The sequence below is a fragment of the Mustela lutreola genome, chromosome 8 (genome assembly GCF_030435805.1).
Source record: "Mustela lutreola isolate mMusLut2 chromosome 8, mMusLut2.pri, whole genome shotgun sequence".
Lineage (NCBI taxonomy): Eukaryota > Metazoa > Chordata > Mammalia > Carnivora > Mustelidae > Mustela > Mustela lutreola.
In genome coordinates, this window is record NC_081297.1 from 43,597,380 (window position 1) to 43,618,603 (window position 21,224).

The 21,224-nt window shown below is 34.7% G+C and overlaps 1 protein-coding gene across 14 annotated transcripts in view; it reads right to left on the reverse strand.

Moving 5' to 3' along the window:
• The window catches only part of ERC1 (ELKS/RAB6-interacting/CAST family member 1), a 558,216-nt gene that overhangs the window by 313,070 nt on the left and 223,922 nt on the right, over positions 1-21,224 (reverse strand). For all 14 annotated transcript variants that reach the window (XR_009356580.1, XM_059184416.1, XM_059184418.1 and 11 more), the window contains one exon: positions 10,101-10,236. Coding sequence is in view for 13 of the 14 variants with exons in the window: in XM_059184416.1 (XP_059040399.1) it covers positions 10,101-10,236 (136 nt within the window). In the remaining variant the exon portion in view is untranslated. The remainder of the gene's footprint in view (positions 1-10,100; positions 10,237-21,224) is intronic.

Below are 21,224 nucleotides of genomic sequence, written 5' to 3' on the forward strand. Positions count from 1 at the left end.
TGAAAAAATTATTTTTGACAGAGCAAATCCAATCAAATTTTAAAGAAAAACACAAATGTTTCACTGATAATGCATCTAAAAAGAGAATGTGCCTAAATACATGTAAAGTTTCCCTATCTCTATTTCTGTTGTTTTCACTTTCTTTGAACTTTATTCTTAATATTCATTGGTCTCGGGAGAGCTGACTCACAAAAGCTGCAGTGTTCTTTCAGCAGCCCCATTAATCTCTGTGATAGTAGCCTCTCTCAAGGTTAAATTCAAATACTTTGTTATAAATAAAAACAAAGCACTAAACTACTACTGATAGGAGCTTCTCACCCCTCCCTGTTTCAGACTCCTTTGTCTTATTAGATTATGACTAAAACCGAAGTTTTGTCAAAAGACAAAGTGAGTGTTATTGCTTAAAGAAAAAAAATATTTAAGGTAAAAACCCGATTATTTCCTTTGTTAAAATATGAGAACTCCTTAAAGGGTAACCAATCAAATTTTAGAGAATACTAGGATGCTAAATGTTGTAGCATCATACAAGGTTTTTTAAAATTTTTAATTTTTCAATTAAATTTTTAAGAATTTTAATTTTTAATTTGTAACTAAATCTTTATATTTTATTATTTATAACAATGATAGCTGCACTTAATGATGGTTACCTACCTAAAACATTATTTCAATATTTCTGAAAAGAAATGTTTAAATAGCCCTTAACCTAAGGCAGATAGAAACTAGTCGAGAAGAGAAGTGATTAAATCACACAGGAATAATTATAACATTAAAAAGTAAGAAACAATATAGCACAATTAAACATACAGGTTGAGGAACAAGGAATAAAATAATAACAAAACAGAATGTAGAGATGATCAACAAAGGTTCATTTTAAGCCAGAATCTTTAGGTGGTAAAACTGGAAATCCAAAGAGAAAGGATTCTGTGTAAGAAAAAGAGCATAGATTAGAAAATCAATAAACCGTACTTAAGAAACAAACACTATCAGCTTCTCTAGGATACAGTAGCTATGCTAGTAAGTATCTCACCTAAAAATTAGGTTAGAAATAAAGGTTTGGCTGATGGGAGACTCCAAAGGCCAAGCTAAAATGCCTGTGAACAAGGAGGGTTCTGGACATCTCTTGATGCCACTGAAATAAATAAACACTTTTAGAGAGAATTGACTAAGTACAATGTACCAAAACCTGGTTCCCAAACTCAAATATGTGGGAGAAACAGCACACAAATTATTAGTATATAATACAAAGTAAGCGAAAATAAGCTCTGAAATCAAAGCAGAAACAAAGTCTAATAGATTTACAACACAGGGCCTGATTAATTCCAACTGTGAGGGTTTAGGCAGGGAGCACAAAAGGGAGGAGCATTTGATCTGAACCTCAGAAGATGGGCAGGCTTTCAACAGAGAGTTTTTCTAATCGCAACATCACCAACAGTCAAATCAGCAAAGATTATGCTTTCATATAATGTTTATTTAGGAAGGAAGAAGCCCTTGTTGGGGTTTGCCTAGTTTCAGATTTTTTATACAGCAATTACTTTAGTTCATAAACTGTACAATAACACTCCTTTTAACATATCCAGCATATCACAGCACTCAGCACAGTGACAATTCCATAATAGGCACTCAATAAATGTTTACTGAGGACAACTACAGATTATCCTGAAGTCTTATTTAGCCAAGTAAAGTAAAATACAGCTTACAAAAAACATTAATGAGGGCGCCTGGGTGGCTCAGTGGGTTAAGCCGCTGCCTTTGGCTCAGGTCATGATCTCAGGGTCCTGGGATCGAGTCCCGCATCGGGCTCTCTGCTCAGCAGGGAGCCTGCTTCCCTCTCTCTCTCTCTCTCTGCCTGCCTCTCCATCTACTTGTGATTTCTCTCTGTCAAATAAATAAATAAAATCTTTAAAAAAAAAAAAAACATTAATGAAACAACTCAGAACTAATTTAACACAGAGCTAAGATCTTGAGTAAGGAAAACAAAATTCGGCAAAATTAAATGCTGAATATCAAGGGAAGAGGCACTATAATTAAAAAACATGATAATAGGAAAGACTCATTGCGAATATGTACTGCATTGCTTTTATCATTCATGTCCTATATTTGTGAATATCAACTGGAATTGTAGAATAGTTTAAACATATGTATGGATCATACTAAAAACACCTTAACCATCGTATAATCAAGTCTTAACATTAGTTATGTATATACCCAAGAAAGACATTACAAAGACCTTGTGACCTTAGGACAGTAATTTTGGTGAGTGTGTGACAGAAAAATTGTTCAGGGGCAGTGACTGCATCAACATAGGACTATTTAACTATCACCAAGGTCAATACGGTATGAAGACATCTATTTACTTTAACCCAAGACCACCACTGCTCTTGACCATTTTGAATACACTGGACCACACCACTCAACTATGCTGTCCTCATTCTCAGCCTCTCAGCACCATTAGCAAGAAGTATTTACTCCCTCTCTGGAGACAATCTTCTCTCTTGCCTTCTAAAATGCCTTAGTCTCCTTTTCCGTCCCACCTCAACTGATCTTTTCATTTGTTTCCTTTCAAACACCACCTTCTCCCACCTAACCCCATCTTTATCTACTGAGGACCTTCAGGGCTCAACTCTAACTCCATGTTCTTCTGTTAATAGTTTACCTCTAGATGATATCACTGATTCTTATGGAGTTCAGAATTATTTTTAAACTCAAGTCCCCCAAATTAATTTACCATAATTTCTATTTATTACTTGGTTAGTTTTATCGTTATGGTGTATTGTCTTCACCATAAGACAATATGCTCCAGAAGGACAGGAAATAAGAAATTTCACTACTATAACCAACTCTAGCAATAGAACTTTACACTTAGAAAGCATTTGATGAATTTATATGGAATAAATAAAAGACAGCAAGGAAAATGAGTGAAAAGTAAGCTTAATATCTTAGAGGGATAGAGACTAATCAAAGTACATCAGCTTTAACAAAAGAGCCATATTATCGTATCATGGCTTTACAGTTTGGGTCGAATTTTCAGAACAATCAACTTGTTCAACTAAATTCTACATTAAATTAAGCCTTTAGGATATCAAACAATATATAGAACACAATAACATCTGCATTGCAAACATAGAAACACTATTTCAAAAAAAGCCTAATATATCTATCCTGTATCATTAAGCTTGGAGGTAAGAGGTTTTTGAAATTGATCGCTCATTTCTTTTAAGGGGATGGGAAAGTGAAGTAGGTAATTAAAATTGCTGAGAAAAGAGAGTCAATGACAATTTTAAATAAATTTTTTATTCTGAACTAATTATAAATATACAGAGAAGCTGCAAAATTAGTACACAGTTCCCATATACTTCTCCACCTAACCTCTTCTCATGTTAAGAGCTTACATAACCATGGTAACAATGATCAAAATTACGAAACTGACAATACTTTACCAAAGTACAATACTTTTTACCAAACTAAAGGCCTTATTCTAATTTCAACATTTTTTCCCTAATGTCCTCTATCTGTCTCAGGGTTCAATCCAGGATCTCACATTTTGTTTACTTAACATTTCTTCTAAGTCCCCACCAACCCACCTATAACAGTGTTCAGTTTTTGTCTTTCATGATCTCGATACCTTGATACCTTTTTTTTTTTTTTTAAGATTTTTATTTATTTATTTGACAGACAGAGATCACAAGTAGGCAGAGAGGGAGGCAGAGAGGGTGGGGGGAAGCAGGCCTCTCTGCTGAGCAGAGAGCCCGATGCGGGGCTCGATCCCAGGACTCTGAGATCATGACCCGAGCTGAAGGCAGAGGCTTTAACCCACTGAGCCACCCAGGCGCCCCCCTTGATATCTTTTTAAAGTATCCTGCACAGTTATTTTATTTATTTATTTATTTATTCTTTAAATAAATTTTATTTATTTATTTGACAGACAGAGATCACAGGCAGGCAGAAAGGCAGGCAGAGAAAGTGGAAGGGAAGCAGGTTCCCTGCTGAGCAGAGAGCCCGATGCGGGGCTGGGTCCCAGGACCCTGGGATCATGACCTGAGCCGAAGGCAGAGGCTTTAACCCACTGAGCCACTGAGGTGCCCCCTGCACAGTTATTTTATAAAATGTCCCAGAATATGAATTTGCCTGGTATTTTCTCATGACTGGAATACGATAATTTATTTTGGAGAAAGAGCAACACAAAAATGATACTGTCTCTTTCTCAGTATATCTGACTACTGGTAATGTTAACCTTGATCATTTTGTTAAGGTATCTGCTAGCTCCGTTCACTGAACCACTACAGTCTTATATTAGTAAATATCTTAGGGAATATATTTTGAAACTATGCCAGTCTTATGATGATTTAAATGTTCACCCACTAATTTTCACAAGCATCAGTGGATCTTGTCTGCAACAGTTCTTACTGAGGTGTTTGCTTCACGGTGATTATTTAAAATCTATTTCCTTCTACACTTACTAATTAGAAATATTCTTTGGAAAAGAACTATCCTTACTCCTGCACTAACTTTCGCATTTGATTACTTTTATCAGTATGGACTCATGAATATTTATTTTATACTATGAATTAAAATATTATCATTTTTTTTAACTCAAATTGTTTTAGCATGAGCTAGCTATCAGATGCTCCTTTAGGTTGGCTCCTATGTTCTTTCCACAAGCCCCGATTTTTCTATTGAGCACTTTCCTATTTTCTGGAACCACAAAGTTATCCAGGCTCACTGTTTATTTTCCCTGCCCTAGCCCTGAAATCAACTACTTCTCCAAGATGCCTTGGTCCACTTCACTGGAGAAAGGTATACAGCAAACAAAATCTGGGTGTTAGGTATGCGTATTGCTTCTAAGCCCTCTTAATGGATAGTTAGGAAATAAAAGCATATATAATAACCCCATACACATACACACAGCAGTAATATTTCTACATCTATCTGCATATAAATTAAATACCATGACTTCGTAGTAATATCTCTTGATTCCAGTCTAACACCACAAGGCTCACTTAAGCCTTCCCACTTTACTTATTTATAAATTCTTGAACAATGAAAACCTCAGCCCTCATTATCAATATTTATTTGAATTCTAGTACACATATCAAGTACTTTCAGAATGGCTAGCCTATCGTCTGTAAGAAACACATTCTAGATTACAAGATTTATATACAGTTCTATTTAGCTTAATAGCATTCAATCAAGAAAATATTTTCCAAAGCTACTTAGGTTAGTTCCCTTCCTCCCTGCCCCTTTGAGGGTGTTTGTATTATTTGTTTATAAAACAAGTTTGCTTGTTAGTGTTTGTATTCACTTTTGGTTACCCCCAATGCATCTGATTGGTTTTGTTTACTTAGGTTTTAGAGTATGTGAAATATTACTGTGGTTTGGAGAGTCAGAGCTATTCTCTACAGAGATACGCTAAGAGAAGGTTCTCTTCAAATGTACCACCCCAATTCCATTTCCCCCTTCTTTCCATTCTTCTTCCCAACACTCCCATAGATTACTAGTCTCTCTACTTTCTAGTTTACCCTTCCTGTTTTCTTTTGTAAAAAAAGATCAGATATGTGTATATTTTCTTATACAAAGATTAGCATACAACAAATGGTTTTTGTGCTTCTCCCCCTCCTCAACTTAATGGGATGTCCAGGAAATCATTCCGTATCAGCTCATTAGAGATCTTCCTCTCTTTTTTAAAGCTGCCAAGTCTCCAATGTGTGGGTATACCACAGGAGATTCAAGCACTCTCTATCTATAGGCAGTTAGGTTGTCCAATAGTTCACACTTACCAACAACACTGAAAATAACTTTTTATGTGAATATTTTATATTGCTGGAGATGCATCTTCAGATACAATGAGATGAAGGATACCCAGGTCAATAAGCTAACTGTATCTGTATATGCTAATTATAACCCACATTAAAAAATCTTGTTTGAGACTTTACTAATTTTTAAGAGTATAAAAGGACTTCTAATACCAAAAAATTTGAGACTAGTTAATATATCTTAGTTATAACAGTCCAAAATACAAAGGTACAAACAGAATACAATGGTATACAGTCATATCTTAAAAAGGACACTCATAACTAAGGCCATGATAAACAATGGCTATGTTTATAGTTTCCAGGATTCCCAAGTTCCCTCCATTATCAGGTATGATTTTCATTTCATATGTAAGGAATCTGTTTAATCTTTTTGGAACATTTTTAATGTGTTGAGCCAAGGACAATGAGTAAAGTAACAACTTATTTCCAAACTCGTGCTCTGCCAAAAAGGAATACTTTAAGTTCCAACTAAATATTCAAAACATGGAAAACTGGGAAGAAATGAAGTTATCTTTTCAAAACACTTTCAAGATAAAACATAGAATTTTGAAGTTAAAAAAAAAACAGTACAGCAAGGACAAATGTGCAAATATTACACACAACTATCAAGAACAAACCTCACATATGATATTGAACAAAATAAGTCACAAAAGAATAAATTTGATGACTCCATTTATATAAAATAAAAATATGTAAAGCTAACTTATACTTTTTATTTAATATATAAACAGGTTGCAAAGAGCAATAAAAATCCAAGTAATAATTTCCTCTGGAGGAAGGGAGGAAATAATGATTGGGAAGGAATCCACATGTGACTTCTGGGATACCAATAATCTTCTCATTTCCTGAGATGATCACTTTGTATGTATTATTTACACTGTGTGTATGCATATGCGTTTTATTATGTATTTTTAAAAATATATTTATCTTTCAGAATAAAGAAAGGCAAATTTAAAAAGCGGCAAATTGTAATTTCTGCTAGGAAAATTGAAGCCACAATAAACTACCACAGCTGGCAGTCAATCACTGAATAACAAAACATGAAAATGAACCTTCTAGTTTTAAAGTAGGTTCAAATCTTCACAAACAAAACACACTATGTGCTTATTAACATGATCAAAAGAATTAATCTTTGGAAGACAGGTGGCATCTGATGAAGATTAAATAGTCATTATTCATAAAAGTTGAAAACATTAACTATACTTTTTAACATGATAGAGAACATATTATAATCCTAGAATTATTATGCCTATAGTGGAAATACTAAAATAATTCCTTCCATTTGCATTTCCTATTTCATAAAACCATCAATAGATGGGCCCAAATATATATGCAGAAATTTAAAACACAAAAAGATTCAGGTATTAAGAGCTACTGTTAATACAAATCTTAAATCAATTGCTTTTCTACTATTTTACTCCTATGAAAACTGTGATTAGCCATTTCTCCAAGAATCTCTAGCTTCTTTTAGTGGGGAATCCTATTCAGAGATCACAATCTGAATGCTAGCTACCACTAGGTTGTCATTTGCACTAAAATGGTTAAGAAGTATGTGGCAAAATTAGTAAAAGAGCTGAGACCAGATGCAAATTATCTTATTTGTAATACTATGCCCTTTCCCTATATTTCAATAAATTATATCCATGTGTATCTTGTAGATAGCTATGAACTATCATTTCTCATAAAATTTATAGCTATCACTTACTGAAACACCTTGGAAAAATCATTCATCTACTCTAAATTAGTTTTTCTATGTAATATATAAATAAATAATCTGACTTACTTCTTAAATTATACTAAAAGGAAATGGGATATTACACGTGAAGACTTCTTTGATGTTAACATAAAAACCGGCAAAAGATTAAAAGGGCATCTTTCCGTTTACACAGATAGATAAGTAACAAAACATTAAAGGGACAGAGGGCACAAGATAAATGAAACCGTTAAGGAGGTAACATAAATAAGGGCTTGTCCTATAAAATAAATATTTTCTGTAATTAAAAATAATGTGATCCTACTTCAACAAATGAGGTTGAAAGAAATCCTAGGAACAGTCTATTAAATAATTTCATCAAATATAAAGATGCCAATTCAAACTTGTGAGCAATGAAATAATTTCCTATCAATAACGTAGTAAAATTTAGCAATGAAGAAAAATAAGACCCTCATGACACAAAATACCTTAAAATAATTTAAATTAAAAAGTAGGGATGCCTGGGTGGCTCAGTGGGTTAAGCTTCTGCCTTCAGCTCAGGTCATGATCTCAGGGTCCTGGGACTGAGTCCCGCATTGGGCTCTCAGCTCAGCGGGGAGTCTGCTTCCCCCCTCTCTCTCTGCCTGCCTCTCTGCCTACTTGTGATCTCATGTGCTCTCTCTGTCAAATAAATAAATAAATAAAATCTTATTTAAAAAAAAAAAAAAAAAAAGGAAAGAAAAGAAAAAGTAAAGGTAAGGGGTGCCTGGGTGGCTCAGTGGGTTAAAGCTTCTGCCTTTGGCTCAGGTCATGATCCCAGGATCCTGGGATCCAGTCCCTCATGGGGCTCTCTGCTCAGCAGGCAGCCTGCTTCCTCCTCTCTCTTTGCCTGCCTCTCTGCCTACTCGTGATCTCTGTTCAATAAATAAATAAGATCTTAAAACAAACAAACAAACAAGCGTAAAGGTGAGGGAACCTGGTTGGCTTAGTTGTTAAGCATCTGTTTTCGGCTCAGTTCATGATACCAGGCTCCTGAGACTGAGCCCAGCATCAGGCTCCCTATTCAGCTGGGAGTCTGCTTCTCCCTCTCCCTCTGCCCCTTCTCCTGACTTGTGTATGTTCTGTCTCTCTTTCTCAAAAAAATAAAATCTTTAAAAAAATATATAGGTAAAAAGTGAAAGCCCAGAACAACTTAAAAATAGTTGTAGATAAATATTTATATGTTCCCTTAACAGGAATAAATGAACCAAAAAATGCTTGGGGAAAGGGCCAACACGGAGGAGGAATAATATCTGATTTACATTAACAAATGACAATTTAAGACATGAATAAATACTTAGCCTCACTGGTAATCAGAGAAATATAAATTAAAACAAAAATTAAATATTTTCCATCCATCAGATTGGCAGGGAGGAAGAGAAAATTGGCAGTATTGACTGTTGTTGGCAAGAGGGAGGGAAAATTGGTATGCTGCTTTATCAAAAGGTGCTGCATTTGAGAAAATGTATACTACTCCTATAAGCACTATGTACTTTATAATCAATAAATTTTATATAAAAGATAAATGAAAAAAGAAATTAAAAATATGTCTGAAATAGACTTTGTTGTAAGCCTAAAAATGGCTTCTACAGTAATAACTCCTCCAAATCTCTCTAGTAAAGATTTCATGATAATGCAACTGTGACAAAGTCTCTCATACCCAATTCGAAGTTGTAAAGAGAAAAACGAAGTGACAATGGCTTAGCAGCCTTGGCAGAAGTTTCAGAGGTTTCTAGCAAAGCTTATGATATTCTTCTCTAAAATTTAAACCTTCATTCTGATAGGCTAGAGATCCACAAAGTCTCAGTTAAAGTCACGGCTGAGCCACTTTGACAACTGTGTGCATTTAGGTGACTAATTCAATTTCTCTGAGTCTGTTTCCTTACCTATAAAATGTGTACAAAACCATCTGTCCACTGGATCACTGTAAAGGTTAGAAGCCGTGAATGACCAGGGCCTACGGCCAAGTACTGGGCACATATACACACTTCTCATATCATCACTACACCCTCATTTGTGAGTCATTAGGTCTACACATCAATTATCACTCTGTAGTTTATACATCCTGTATGACTGTGAAATATGCTCTCTACACTGAATGTTTAAAAAGGAGGGAAGAAAGAGGGAGAGGGCAAAAAGGAAAAGGCAGGAAAAAAGGGAAAAGAAGAATGAAAAACACAGGGGGAAGCTCAACAGACATGAACCAAGTTTAGCAACGTACTTTAATGAAGGAAGATGGCAAACTGTAACATGGACCACCCTGAAGTTTAACAGAACCCACTCATTAAACTGACATTGAACTTACCAATTAAATGTGATCGACTTGAAGCAAGGTGAACTTTCTCCTATGCTGGGATGTTCTCACAAAGCTGTGGAATAAAACTTGCCTTTTCTATTTAAAGCCATTCCTTTATTGCTAAACAGTTGGTCTCAGAGGAAGGCAGCAAGCAGGGTTACGAAGAGAAAAAAGAGGAGGATAAAGGTGAAGAGGAAAACAACATGCAATTATGGATCAAATCTCTTCACCTAATCCTTTCAGACTGTCCTCGTGTTCTAACCTGTAGTTGCTGGGAACTGTCGTTGAGATTGTCCTCCCTTCGTCGAGCCTCCTCAAGCATCTGTGCGCTCTTCTTCTTTTCCACCTGTTCCTTGTGCTTCAGATTTGCTACCTTCTTATTCTGGTCTTTCACTTGCCTATTGACAAAGGGGAGAAAAACGAAGCTTTTCATATATATGCACAGAAAAGAACATTTTCATTTACAAATCTATACCACTGACACCAAGTAACAGCTGAAAATGAACAAAGAATTCTTGCTGCAAGATTTTTCTAGCAATTCAAAATTATTTCCTAACAAAGGTAGCAAATTGGTTACAATGATATTTCAGAAACTAAGTTTAAGCACGTACTTTACGAAGCACAAAGCCATAAAACATGAGAAAGGGTAGTCTGAAGAAATCAATTCAGAGATTTATGTTGGAAACAGGGAAAGGCTACCAACATCAGTGCTATGAAAGAGTAGATTGGGGGCGCCTGGGTGGCTCAGTGGGTTAAAGCCTCTGCCTTCAGCTCAGGTCATGATCCCAGGGTCCTGGGATCGAGCCCCGCATCGGCTCTCTGTTCAGTGGGGAGCCTGCTTCCTACACTCTCTCTCTCTCTCTGCCTGCCTCTCTGCCTACTTGTGATCTCTGTCAAATAAATAAATCTCCCTGATGATGAGTGGTGTTCACCGTCTTTTATGTGTCTTTTGGTAATCTGTACGTCTTCCTTGGAGAAATGTCCATTCATGTCTCCTGTCCTTTTTTAAATTGGATTATTTGTTTTTTTCATGTTGAGTTGCAGAAGTTCTTTATATACTTTGTCAGATACGTTCTTTATATACTTTATCACTTTATCACCTTCATCAGATATGTCATTTGCAAAGATCTCGCATTCTTCTTGTTTGTTGATTGCTTCCTATGCTGTGCAGAAGCTTATTATTTTAATGTGGTCCCAACAGTTTACTTTTGCTTTTGTTTCCCGTGCCTCAGGAGACATATCTAGAAAAATGTTGTTACACCCGATGTCAGAGAAATTACTATCTGTGCTCTCCTTCCAGGATTTTCAAGGTCTTTAGTCAATTTTGAATTTATGTTTGTGTATGGTGTAAGAAAGTGGTCCACTTTCACCCTAGTGCACATAGCTCTCCAGATTTCCCAACACCATTTCTTAAACAGACTTTTTCACCACTACATATTCTTGCCTCCTTTATAGATTAATTGATGATGTAATTGTGGGCTTATTTCTGGGTTTTTTATTCTGTTCCACTGATCTATGTGTCCGTTTTTATGCCAGTACCATACTGTTTTGATTACTACAAGTTTGTACTACATCCTGAAATCTGGGATTGTGTTCTCTAGTTTTGTTCTTTTTCAAGATCACTTTGGCTATTCAGGGTCTTTTGTGTTCCACAGAAGTTTTAGGATCATTTGTTCTAACTCTGAAAAAAATAATGGATATTTTCATAGGGATTGCATTATATTTATACATTACTTCAGCTATATGGACACTTTCACAGTATTTGTTCCTCCAGTCCATGAGCATGGAATATCTTCTCATTTGTTAGTGTTATCTTCCATTTCCTTCGTCAATGTTTTATAGTTTTCAGATTATAGGCTTTTGACCTCTTTCGTTAAGTTTATTCTTAGGTATTTTATATTTTAGTACATCTGTGTAAGGGACTATTTTTTAATTTTCTCTTTCTGCTTCTATGTATACAAATGCAACAGATTCCTATATATTGCTTTTGTATACTGTGATCTTACTGAATTCATTTACCAGTTCAGGAAGGTTTTTGGTGGAATCTTTAGGGCTTTCTGTATACAGTATCTGTATACAGTATCATGTCACATGCAAATAGAAGTTTTATTTCTTCCTTGACAATTTGGAGGCCTCTTACTTCTTTTTGTTGTCTGACTGCTATGGTTAGGATTTCCAGTACTTTTTTTTTTTTTTTTAAACTGTGAAAATCTTTTATTACTGTCTCTTGTGGCAAAATAACATTTTGTACAAATAAGTCACCTAGTTTACTCTGGACATAAAGACAATACAAACAGGAATGATGATCTTAGGTGAAGGGGAAAGAGGAGGGAGGACAGACCTAGTCATTGATGTTTCTTATATTCTGTGAAAAATAGATTTACAGGGGAAAAAAAATAGACTTTCACAACTTCAATGACTTTACATGATCCTTGGAAAACAAGGGGTTAAATCTGCCTCCACCAGACCCTTCTTGGGGTGCAGATGTTCTGTAACATGGAATGTGAAGAAACGATGAGCCAAGACGAGCAGGCGCTCACAGCAGAGACCGCAGCAGCCTCTGCATCAGGAATGCTCGGGCCCTGGCAAGGAATTCGTGCTGTGGTTCTAGGGACACACTGTCTCCAGTCCCCAGACCTCACTGCCATCATGGTGACAAGAGCCATCAAAAGAAAGTGACTTGACAGAGAGAAAAAAAGAGTACCCTGGCAGCCTCCTTGGGATGGCAGGACACACTAAAGCAAGACTCCCCCAACTTGTCTGTTACACACAGCCTATTAAATCCAGGCTATTAACTTCCAGAATGAAAGGGTGAGAATGGATATCCTTGTCTTGCTCCTGAACTTAGGAGAAAAGCTCCCACCTTTTCCTCATTTGAGTATGATGTCTATGGTGGGTTTTTCATATATGGCCTTTTTTATGTTGAAGTGTGGTCCCTGAAAACCCACTCCGTTCAGAGTTTTATCATGAATGGATGTTGTACTTTGTCAAAAGCTTCTTCTCCATGTATTGAAATGATCATGCAGTTTTTTATCCTTTCTCTTGTTGATGTGACATATCACATTAGTTTATGAATTAAACCACTCTTCTATCCAAGGAATAAATCTCGCTTGGTGATACTGATTTTTTTTTAATGTATTGTTGGATTTGGTTTGACAATACATTGTTGAGGATTTTTTTAAACTACATTCATCAGAGATATTGGCCTGCAGTTCTTTTTTTTAGTAGAATCTTTAACTGGTTTTGGTATCAAGATAGTACTGGACTCACAGAATGAATTTGGAAGCTTTCTTTTCTTTCTCTTCTGTTTCTTTGAATAGTTTGGAGAAGAATAGGTATGGGTCTTCTTTAAATGTTTGGTAGAAATCATCTCTAAAAGTCTTCTAGTCATGAACTTTTATTTGTTGGGAGGTTTTGATTACTGCCTTAATTTCATTGCTGATAATCAATGTGTTCAAATTTTCTATTTCTTCTTATTTCACTTTTGTAAATTATACATTTCTAGGAATTTATCCATTTCTTCTAGGCTATCCAATTAGTTGGCATATAATTTTTCAAAATATTCTCATAACCCTTGTATTTCTGTGGTTTCAGTTGTTTTATCTCTTTCATTTCTGATTTTGTTTATCTGAGTCCTCTCTTTCTGTGGGGAGTCAAGTCAAGATCAATCCTGTTGATCTTTTCCAGGAACCAGCTCCTGAGTTCACTGATTTGTTCTGTTGGGGTCTTTTTTAGTTTATGTTTATTTCTGCTCTACTATTTATTATTTCCTTCCTTCTACTGGTTTTGAGTTTTGTTTGTTCTTCTTTTCCTAGCTCTTACAGGAGGGTTAGTTGAGGTTTGTCATGTTTCTTGGAGTATGCCTATATTGCTATACAGATTTTGGACTGCTGTCTTTATTTATGTTTGTCTTCATATTTTTTTTATTTCCTCTTTGATTTCACGGCTGACCCATTCATTGTTTGACAGCATGTTGTTTAACCTCCATGTATATGTAGTCTTCCCAGATTTTTTCTTACGGTTGATTTCCAGTTTCATAGTGCTGTGGTTGGAAATGACATCGTAGGACTTTGACCTTTTTGAATTTGTTGAGACTTGTTTCGTGGCCTAATATGTGATCCATTCTGAAGAACGCAACCATGCGCACTTGAAAAAAAGGTGTATTCTACTGTTTTAGGATGAAACGTTCTGAATATATGTTAGATCCATCTGGTCCAATGTGTCCTTCTCAAACACTATTTCCTTGTTATTTTCTGTTTAGATGATCTGTCCATTGATGTAAATTAGGTGTTGAAGTCCCTTCTATCAATTGAAGTTCAAGTCCCATTACTATCAATTATTTCCTTTATGTTTATTAGCTCTTTTATGTATCTGGGTGCTGCCACGCCAGGTGCATACATATTTACAATTGCCACACTTGCTATGCCTTCTTGAACTGTTCCCTTTATAATGATATAGTGTCCTTCTTTGTCTCTTGTTACAGTCTTAAAGTCTATTTTGTCTGATACAAGTATTGCTACCTCAGCTTTCTTTTAATTTTGGTTTGTATGATAAGTGCTTTTCTATCCCATCACTTCCAATCTGCATGTGTCTTCAGGTCTGAAACGAATCTCTGGTAGGTAGCACACAGATGGGTCTTGCTTTTTTTTTTTTTTTTATCTACTCTGTCACCCTATATCTTTTGAATGGAGCATCTAGTCCATTTATATTGAAAGTAATTTTTGATAGCTATGTATTTATTGTTATTTTGTTACATGTTTTATGGTTGTTTTTGTAGTTCTTCTCTTGCTTCTCTTTCTTTAGTGATACATTTGGCTTCCTTTCTCTTTATTCTTTGCATATCTATTATCAGTTTTTGCTTTATGATTACCATTAGGTTTATATACAACATCTTATGCATGTAACAGTCTATATTAAGTTGATGGTCACTTAAGTTTGAGCTCATTTTTTACTTCATCCCCGTACACTTTCCACATTTAGGTATACAGTACCATACATCTCTTTATTGTGTGAATCCTTTGGCTGATTTTTAAAGATACACTTAATTCTATTGTGTTTACTCTTTTATGTTATTGCTTTTACTCTTATGGTCTTTCTTTTCCATTCGGTCCCCTTCACCATTTCTTCTAAGACTGGTATAGTGGTCATGAATTTCTTTAACTTTTGTTTGGGAAAAACTCTTCATCTCTCCTTCTATTCTGAATAATAGTCTTGCTAGATAGAGTATTCCTGGCTGCAGGTTTTTTTCTTTCAGGACTTTGAATATATCATGCCACTCCCTTCTGGCGTGCAAAGTTTCTACTGTAAAGTCAGCTGAAAGCCTTAAGTGGTTTCCATACTAGTATGGACACTGAGCTTGTTCCCACAGGTGGCCATGTGTTTATGCTTGTGAGTTGGGTAGGGAAATGGTGTCCAACAGCTTCTTCATTCCTGGAGAAATCTCACGGGATGCTTCTCCTTCCAGCACACACTCTGAGATTAGTAAACAAATCTCCCTCCAGTATACCCCATGTATTTTTCAAACTGCTGCTTCTATGCTGTATCTCTAGGGAGCTATTTGTTGTGCTATCTCTTTGAAAGTGGGAACTCAGGTTCCTCTCGCTCTACTGGCTCTCCCAGGAGTCTGCTGAATTTCAGATTTCCAGATTTTTAAGCCCCACTGACTAGAAGAATTCAGCACCTCTGTTTTTCAAAGACAAATGATTTTGGAATTCCTAGTGTGAGAGTCTGTTTCTTTGATTTCTGCACATCTCAGGCATCCCTCCCTCCCACAGAAAACCCTGTGAGTCCCTTTAGCTGCTGACCACTTTTCCACCCTTCCTACCCTCTTCAATGTGGCCTCTTCTCTACATTTAGCGACAGAGAGTTTGTTCTATCAGTCATCAGGTCATTTTCTGGGTTATGTACAATTATGTGGCTGTTATCTAGATGTATCCATTGGATGAGGTGAGCTTAGGGCCCTCCTACTCTGCCATCTTCCCCAGTAGTTCTGAACATCTTTCCATATGGTATTTGGCCATTCCTGTTTCTACATCTGTAATATAGCTACTTATATCTTCTGCCCATTTTTTAATTAGGTATCTTTTTCTTAATGACTTTAAGTATATTTTCTGTATTTTGTATAATAATCCCCTATTATATGTTATACAAATATTTTCTTCCAATCTATGAATTACCTTTATGATATGTTTTTAATTATAAAATTTTAAAATTTTTATTGTATCAAGTGTACCAATCTTCTTTATGGTTTGCAATTTTGTGATTTTGTTCACAGTATCTTCCCTTTCCCAACCTCATAAAGATATTCTCTTAAAAATTTTGTAACTTTGTCTTTCACACTGAAGTCATTAATCCATTTGACACTGATGCTGTATATGATATGAACTAAAGACATAATTTCATTTTTCAGGTATGACATGAGGTAAGAATAAAATTTCATTTTTTACATATATTGATAGCTAATTGTCCTAGCAGCAGTAACATGCACTGTCACAACTGTCATATAGAAAGTTTCTGAAAACAAGTGTGCCTATTTTGTGGCTCTCTGGTATCTTTGCGAATTTCTATGCCAAATCTGTATTTCCTTAATTATTATGCCTTTATATAAAATCTCAATAGTTATTTCAGGCAAGCCTGCCTACCTTGTTCTTATTCAGGACCATTTTGTTGTTTCCTGGCCTTTAGACTTCTCATATAAACTTCAGAACCAGGCTATCAAACTGCAAAACCAGCCAATCAACCAATCAACTAGAGCAATCAAAACTCAGCAGCCACCTTTTGGGAATTTTATTGAAACTGTACTGAATCTACAAATCAATATGGGAAGAACAGACATATTCATGCTCTTGAACCTTTCAATTCATTGACATGGTATGTCTCTCTAGTTATTTAGTTATCCTTAACCTTTGTTTTCAAGAAGTGTTTGAATTTCTTCAATAAAAGACTTTATTTTATTCCTAGGGACCTTATATTTTTTGTTGTCATTTTAAGTTTCAGACACCATGTCATTACAAAGTTCCTTATAAAAAGTACTCCCCCCAAAATAGTTTTCAACAATGTAAGTATTGACAAAATTAACAATTCATTGTTATCTAATGTCCAATACATATTCAATGGTCCCCAGTCATCTCAAAATAAATCTTTTCACAGTTGGCTTGTTTGAATCAGAATTCATTAAAGGTTCACAGCATTGTGTTTGTTAAATCCTTCCAAGTTCTATTAATCTAGAGAAAAATCCCTCACTTCTTCCTCTGCCCCCTTTTTAAAATGCCACTGACTTCTTAAGGAAACAGATTTCAGTTTTTCTTATAAAATGACTTACATTTTGGGCTATTTGTCTGTTTCTTCATGGAGTCATTTAACTCATTTCCTGCTTTTCCTTTTCTTTAGATACTGAGATTTAGCCTGAAAGACTTGACCAGATTCAGTTTTAACTCTGTAAGTCATAATACTAAATAATGGCAGTGTATATTTCATATTGCCTCACATTGGAAAGCATGTAATGTCTGGTTTTCCCATTCTTAACAAAGCTAGGATTCATCAATGTATTAAGGTAGTAACAGCCTTCTCATCTGTGTATAAAATTCACCTTTCATCAACTTTTCATCTAATAGTCCCAAACCCAGATGAACCTTTCTTTAATCAATTATTCCAGTGATATAATTTATTAAATTAATTTTATTCTAATGTTTTCTTGCTGGCATGTGGACATGCATTTGATTTCAATATGTGGGTTTATATGGAACGATCTTGGTAAATGTTTCTGCTAATAATTTTTCTGTATATTCTTTTGGGTATTTCAGGATTTTTTCAATCTTTCATTCTTTTTATCTTTTCTCATTGAACTTCCTAGAATTTCCAGAAGCATGATGAAAAGGAGTAGTGAGAATGAGTATCTTTGTCCTTCTCTTGATTCAGCAAAATGCTTTTACATTTCATAATTGACTAGAATATCTGTTAACTTTTTTCTGTGGGAACTTTTTAATCTTTCCTTGTCTGCCAAAAGTTGTCATTTTAGTTGTGAATACATGAATGCTTATTTTATTGACATGTCTTTGAGATTTTCCAATGTTAAACCAATTTTATCACAAGACAAACCCTATCTTTTATATTTTGTGTATTTACCCCTATAAATTTCTTTATATTCCTCCACCTTAACTATACATTTATGAAATTAATGAAAGAATTCTGGCATTTTTATTGTTGTCTGTAACGAAGGTTTCTCAGAGAATATAGTTAATAATACTGTCAAAAACATAACTGTGGAATCCTCTCTACAAGGTTTTGAAAACACACATTCTCTTTTAGGTTGATCTGAATATGATCCCACCTACACACAACAAAATTTTTAAAAGTAATTTCTAAATGTTTCTTCAGCATAGAATTTTAACTAAAAAACTTATTCAAAATCAAATACTTTATTAATGACATAAATAGTAGGATAAAAAGTCATTCTCTAATGGAAGTACATACATAATAAGCTATGCCAAGGTCACATTTCAGATCTGTACTTTCTGCTATCTTGACTATTCACAGAAAGATTCAACCACAGAGAATATAATAAAAATAGTTACCAATAAAAGAAATAGAAACATAAGTCATGTTTATATTTCACCCTCCTCATTACATAATTTTCTATGCTAGTAATTCCATTTGTGTTAGTCTGATATCAATTATATCAACTAATGGGAAAAAAAGATTGGTACTTTGCATTTAAAAAGGCCAAAAAAATAAAGCAAAATTGTTTTCATGAATCAAATTGCTCTTTCTCAAAATTAAATTCCTCATAACATTGCTTTAATAGGTACAAACATTTCACTCTCTGTTTTAAGGGAGAAAAAAATCTCACCTGGCGTATAATTCTTCTCACTCTCTATATATGCATTATTCCAGATGGTGCTAGCAACCACTAATGCCTACAGCAACCTGGTGACTTGGTTACATAGAGTAAAAAACCTAATTAAAATTACCTGTGTATTTTTTGGTTCGAGGGCCAACTTTATATGCTTAACATTTAATCCAATTAAAACCCATTTCACTCTTTTTAATCATAATTATTATCCGAGAGCTAATGATTTTTTTAAATTTCTGACTTTACCCTTAAGTCACAGATCTATTTCAGGGTGTTTTTAGCTGTATTTCAGAAAAGAGAATAAAAAAATCCCACTGCCCCTACCCCATCCCAACAATATTCCAATCCAACTTGTAGTGTGTGTTTAAAAACCAAAAATGTTATTTCTGATTTTCAAAATACTGGTCACAGAATTTTAATGATTATCTCCATCAACTCCAAAAAGACATGATAAAATGCTAAGAAACAAATACAGAATACCAAGCTGAATTCAAAGCATGATCCTAAACATACATGTGTGCATGTACACACACACACGCAAAATCAAAAAAATTAAAAATTAAAATACTAAAAAGTTAAAAATTTCAGCTGTTTTTAATTTTTTCCTAATGGTTTTCTGTAGTTTCTAAATTTTCTAAAATAGACAAAATACTTTTTATATATTTTATTTATTTTGGAGAGAGAGACAGAGCACACAGTTTGGGTGAGGAACAGAGGGAGAGGGAAAGATGAGGCAAAGAATCCCGAGCAGATTCCAAGCTAAGAGTGAAGCCTGACTCAGAGCTTGATCTCACAACACTGAGACATGACCTGAGTCACCCAGATGCCCCAATAGACAAAATTTTTTAAAACATTTTAAAGTTATGTTTTTAAAAAATGAGACATGTGGGCACCTGGGTGGCTCAGTTAGTTAAGCAGCAGACTCTTGATTTCAGCTCAGGTTAGGTCATGAGATCAAGCCCTCCATGGGGCTCCCTGTTTGGCACCGGGCCTACTTGAGATTCTCTCCTTCACCCCCTACCACTCCCCCTGCTCACATGCACACACATGCATGCTCTCTAAAACAAATACATAAATACCTACATTTTTTTAAATGAAATACAGTTTTATCTCAAAATAGGGTCTTCTGTATCACACTAATAGAAGGTAGTCCAACTATGGCACATTTAAGTTTCCCTTATTTTTTTGATCTTTAATTTTCTACTTCCTAAGGTTTTCTTTTTATACTTTCAATTTCTTTTCTTTATCTTAGTTTTCTGGCTATTACTTCTACATTTTCACTGTACAGAATAAAGGATAATTAAATATGAAAATAAAATGATTTTATCTTGAAAGTCAGAGAACTAAAAAAAGTACAGAAAATTATAAGAGGATTAAATCAATCTCTCTCCTATTGTCTTTTCTACCCCACCTCCTTGTATTATGTATGTGTGCACACACAAGCACGAGTGTATGTAGAATTCTGAATTCACAAATTAACTAGAGGGAATGAATACACCCAATTTCTTATCTCACTAATATCCTTTTCAATACTGTTTCTTAGGTAAAGAATACAAAAGGCAGTATCATCAAAACATATGCTAAGAGTAAAAATAAAAGATGTTACTACAATGTATATTCAGAAATAAATATTCTGAGACAAAACAGAACCTTTGAAACATGAAATTACCTTTTCTTTACTTATAAACAGATCAATATATAATTTGATTTAAATCCAAATTGACAACAAAATCCAAATATGTTAGTAAATCCATACCTTAAAGTGCAAACAGAATGAAAAGGATTTAAATGGCTTAGTATAGATTTTTTTATAAACTCTCTCAGACTGCTATTATGCCTGAATTAATTAACTGGGATTAAATTCTAAGTGGACTTATATATTTATTATTTTTCAAGCAGGAAAAGGAGAAAGGAGATTCATAAATGAATTAATCCTTTAAAATCTGATTCTCAATTGATGAGTTCTCAACTATTTTAACAACGAAATGATGAATAATAGACTGAACACTCTCCACTCTCACACAAACATGAATAAATTAATGGGTAAGAAGAGAAAAAAGCAAAAATGGAAAAGACAATCTGATCTCTACTGGTCTCCGTCACAAGAAGTTTTATATGAATATATATCATTAGCATCATGTGGGAGCTTGCTGAAAATACAGAATTCTCAGGATCACATCAGATCTACTAAATCTGCCCCTATTTACTTTGTCATTGTTCCCTCAGTCTCTACCTCTTAAAATTCAAACCCAAACTTAGGTAAATCTGTTAGGCCATAACTACTACTGATCCCTTTCAGCTCCTGCATTCACTTTAACTAAATATAACTTATGACATGTTAATTTGTTCCTATTATTGCTGCTATATTACTGTGAACCAGATTTATATCTCATTGTATCTATGAAAATGTCTTCCTAGGGGCACTTGGCTACCTCAGTCAGTGGAGCCTATGACTCTAGATCTTGGGGTTGTAAGTCTGAGCCCCTCACTGGAGGTGGAGATTACTTAAAATTTTTTTTAATCTTAAAAAAAAAA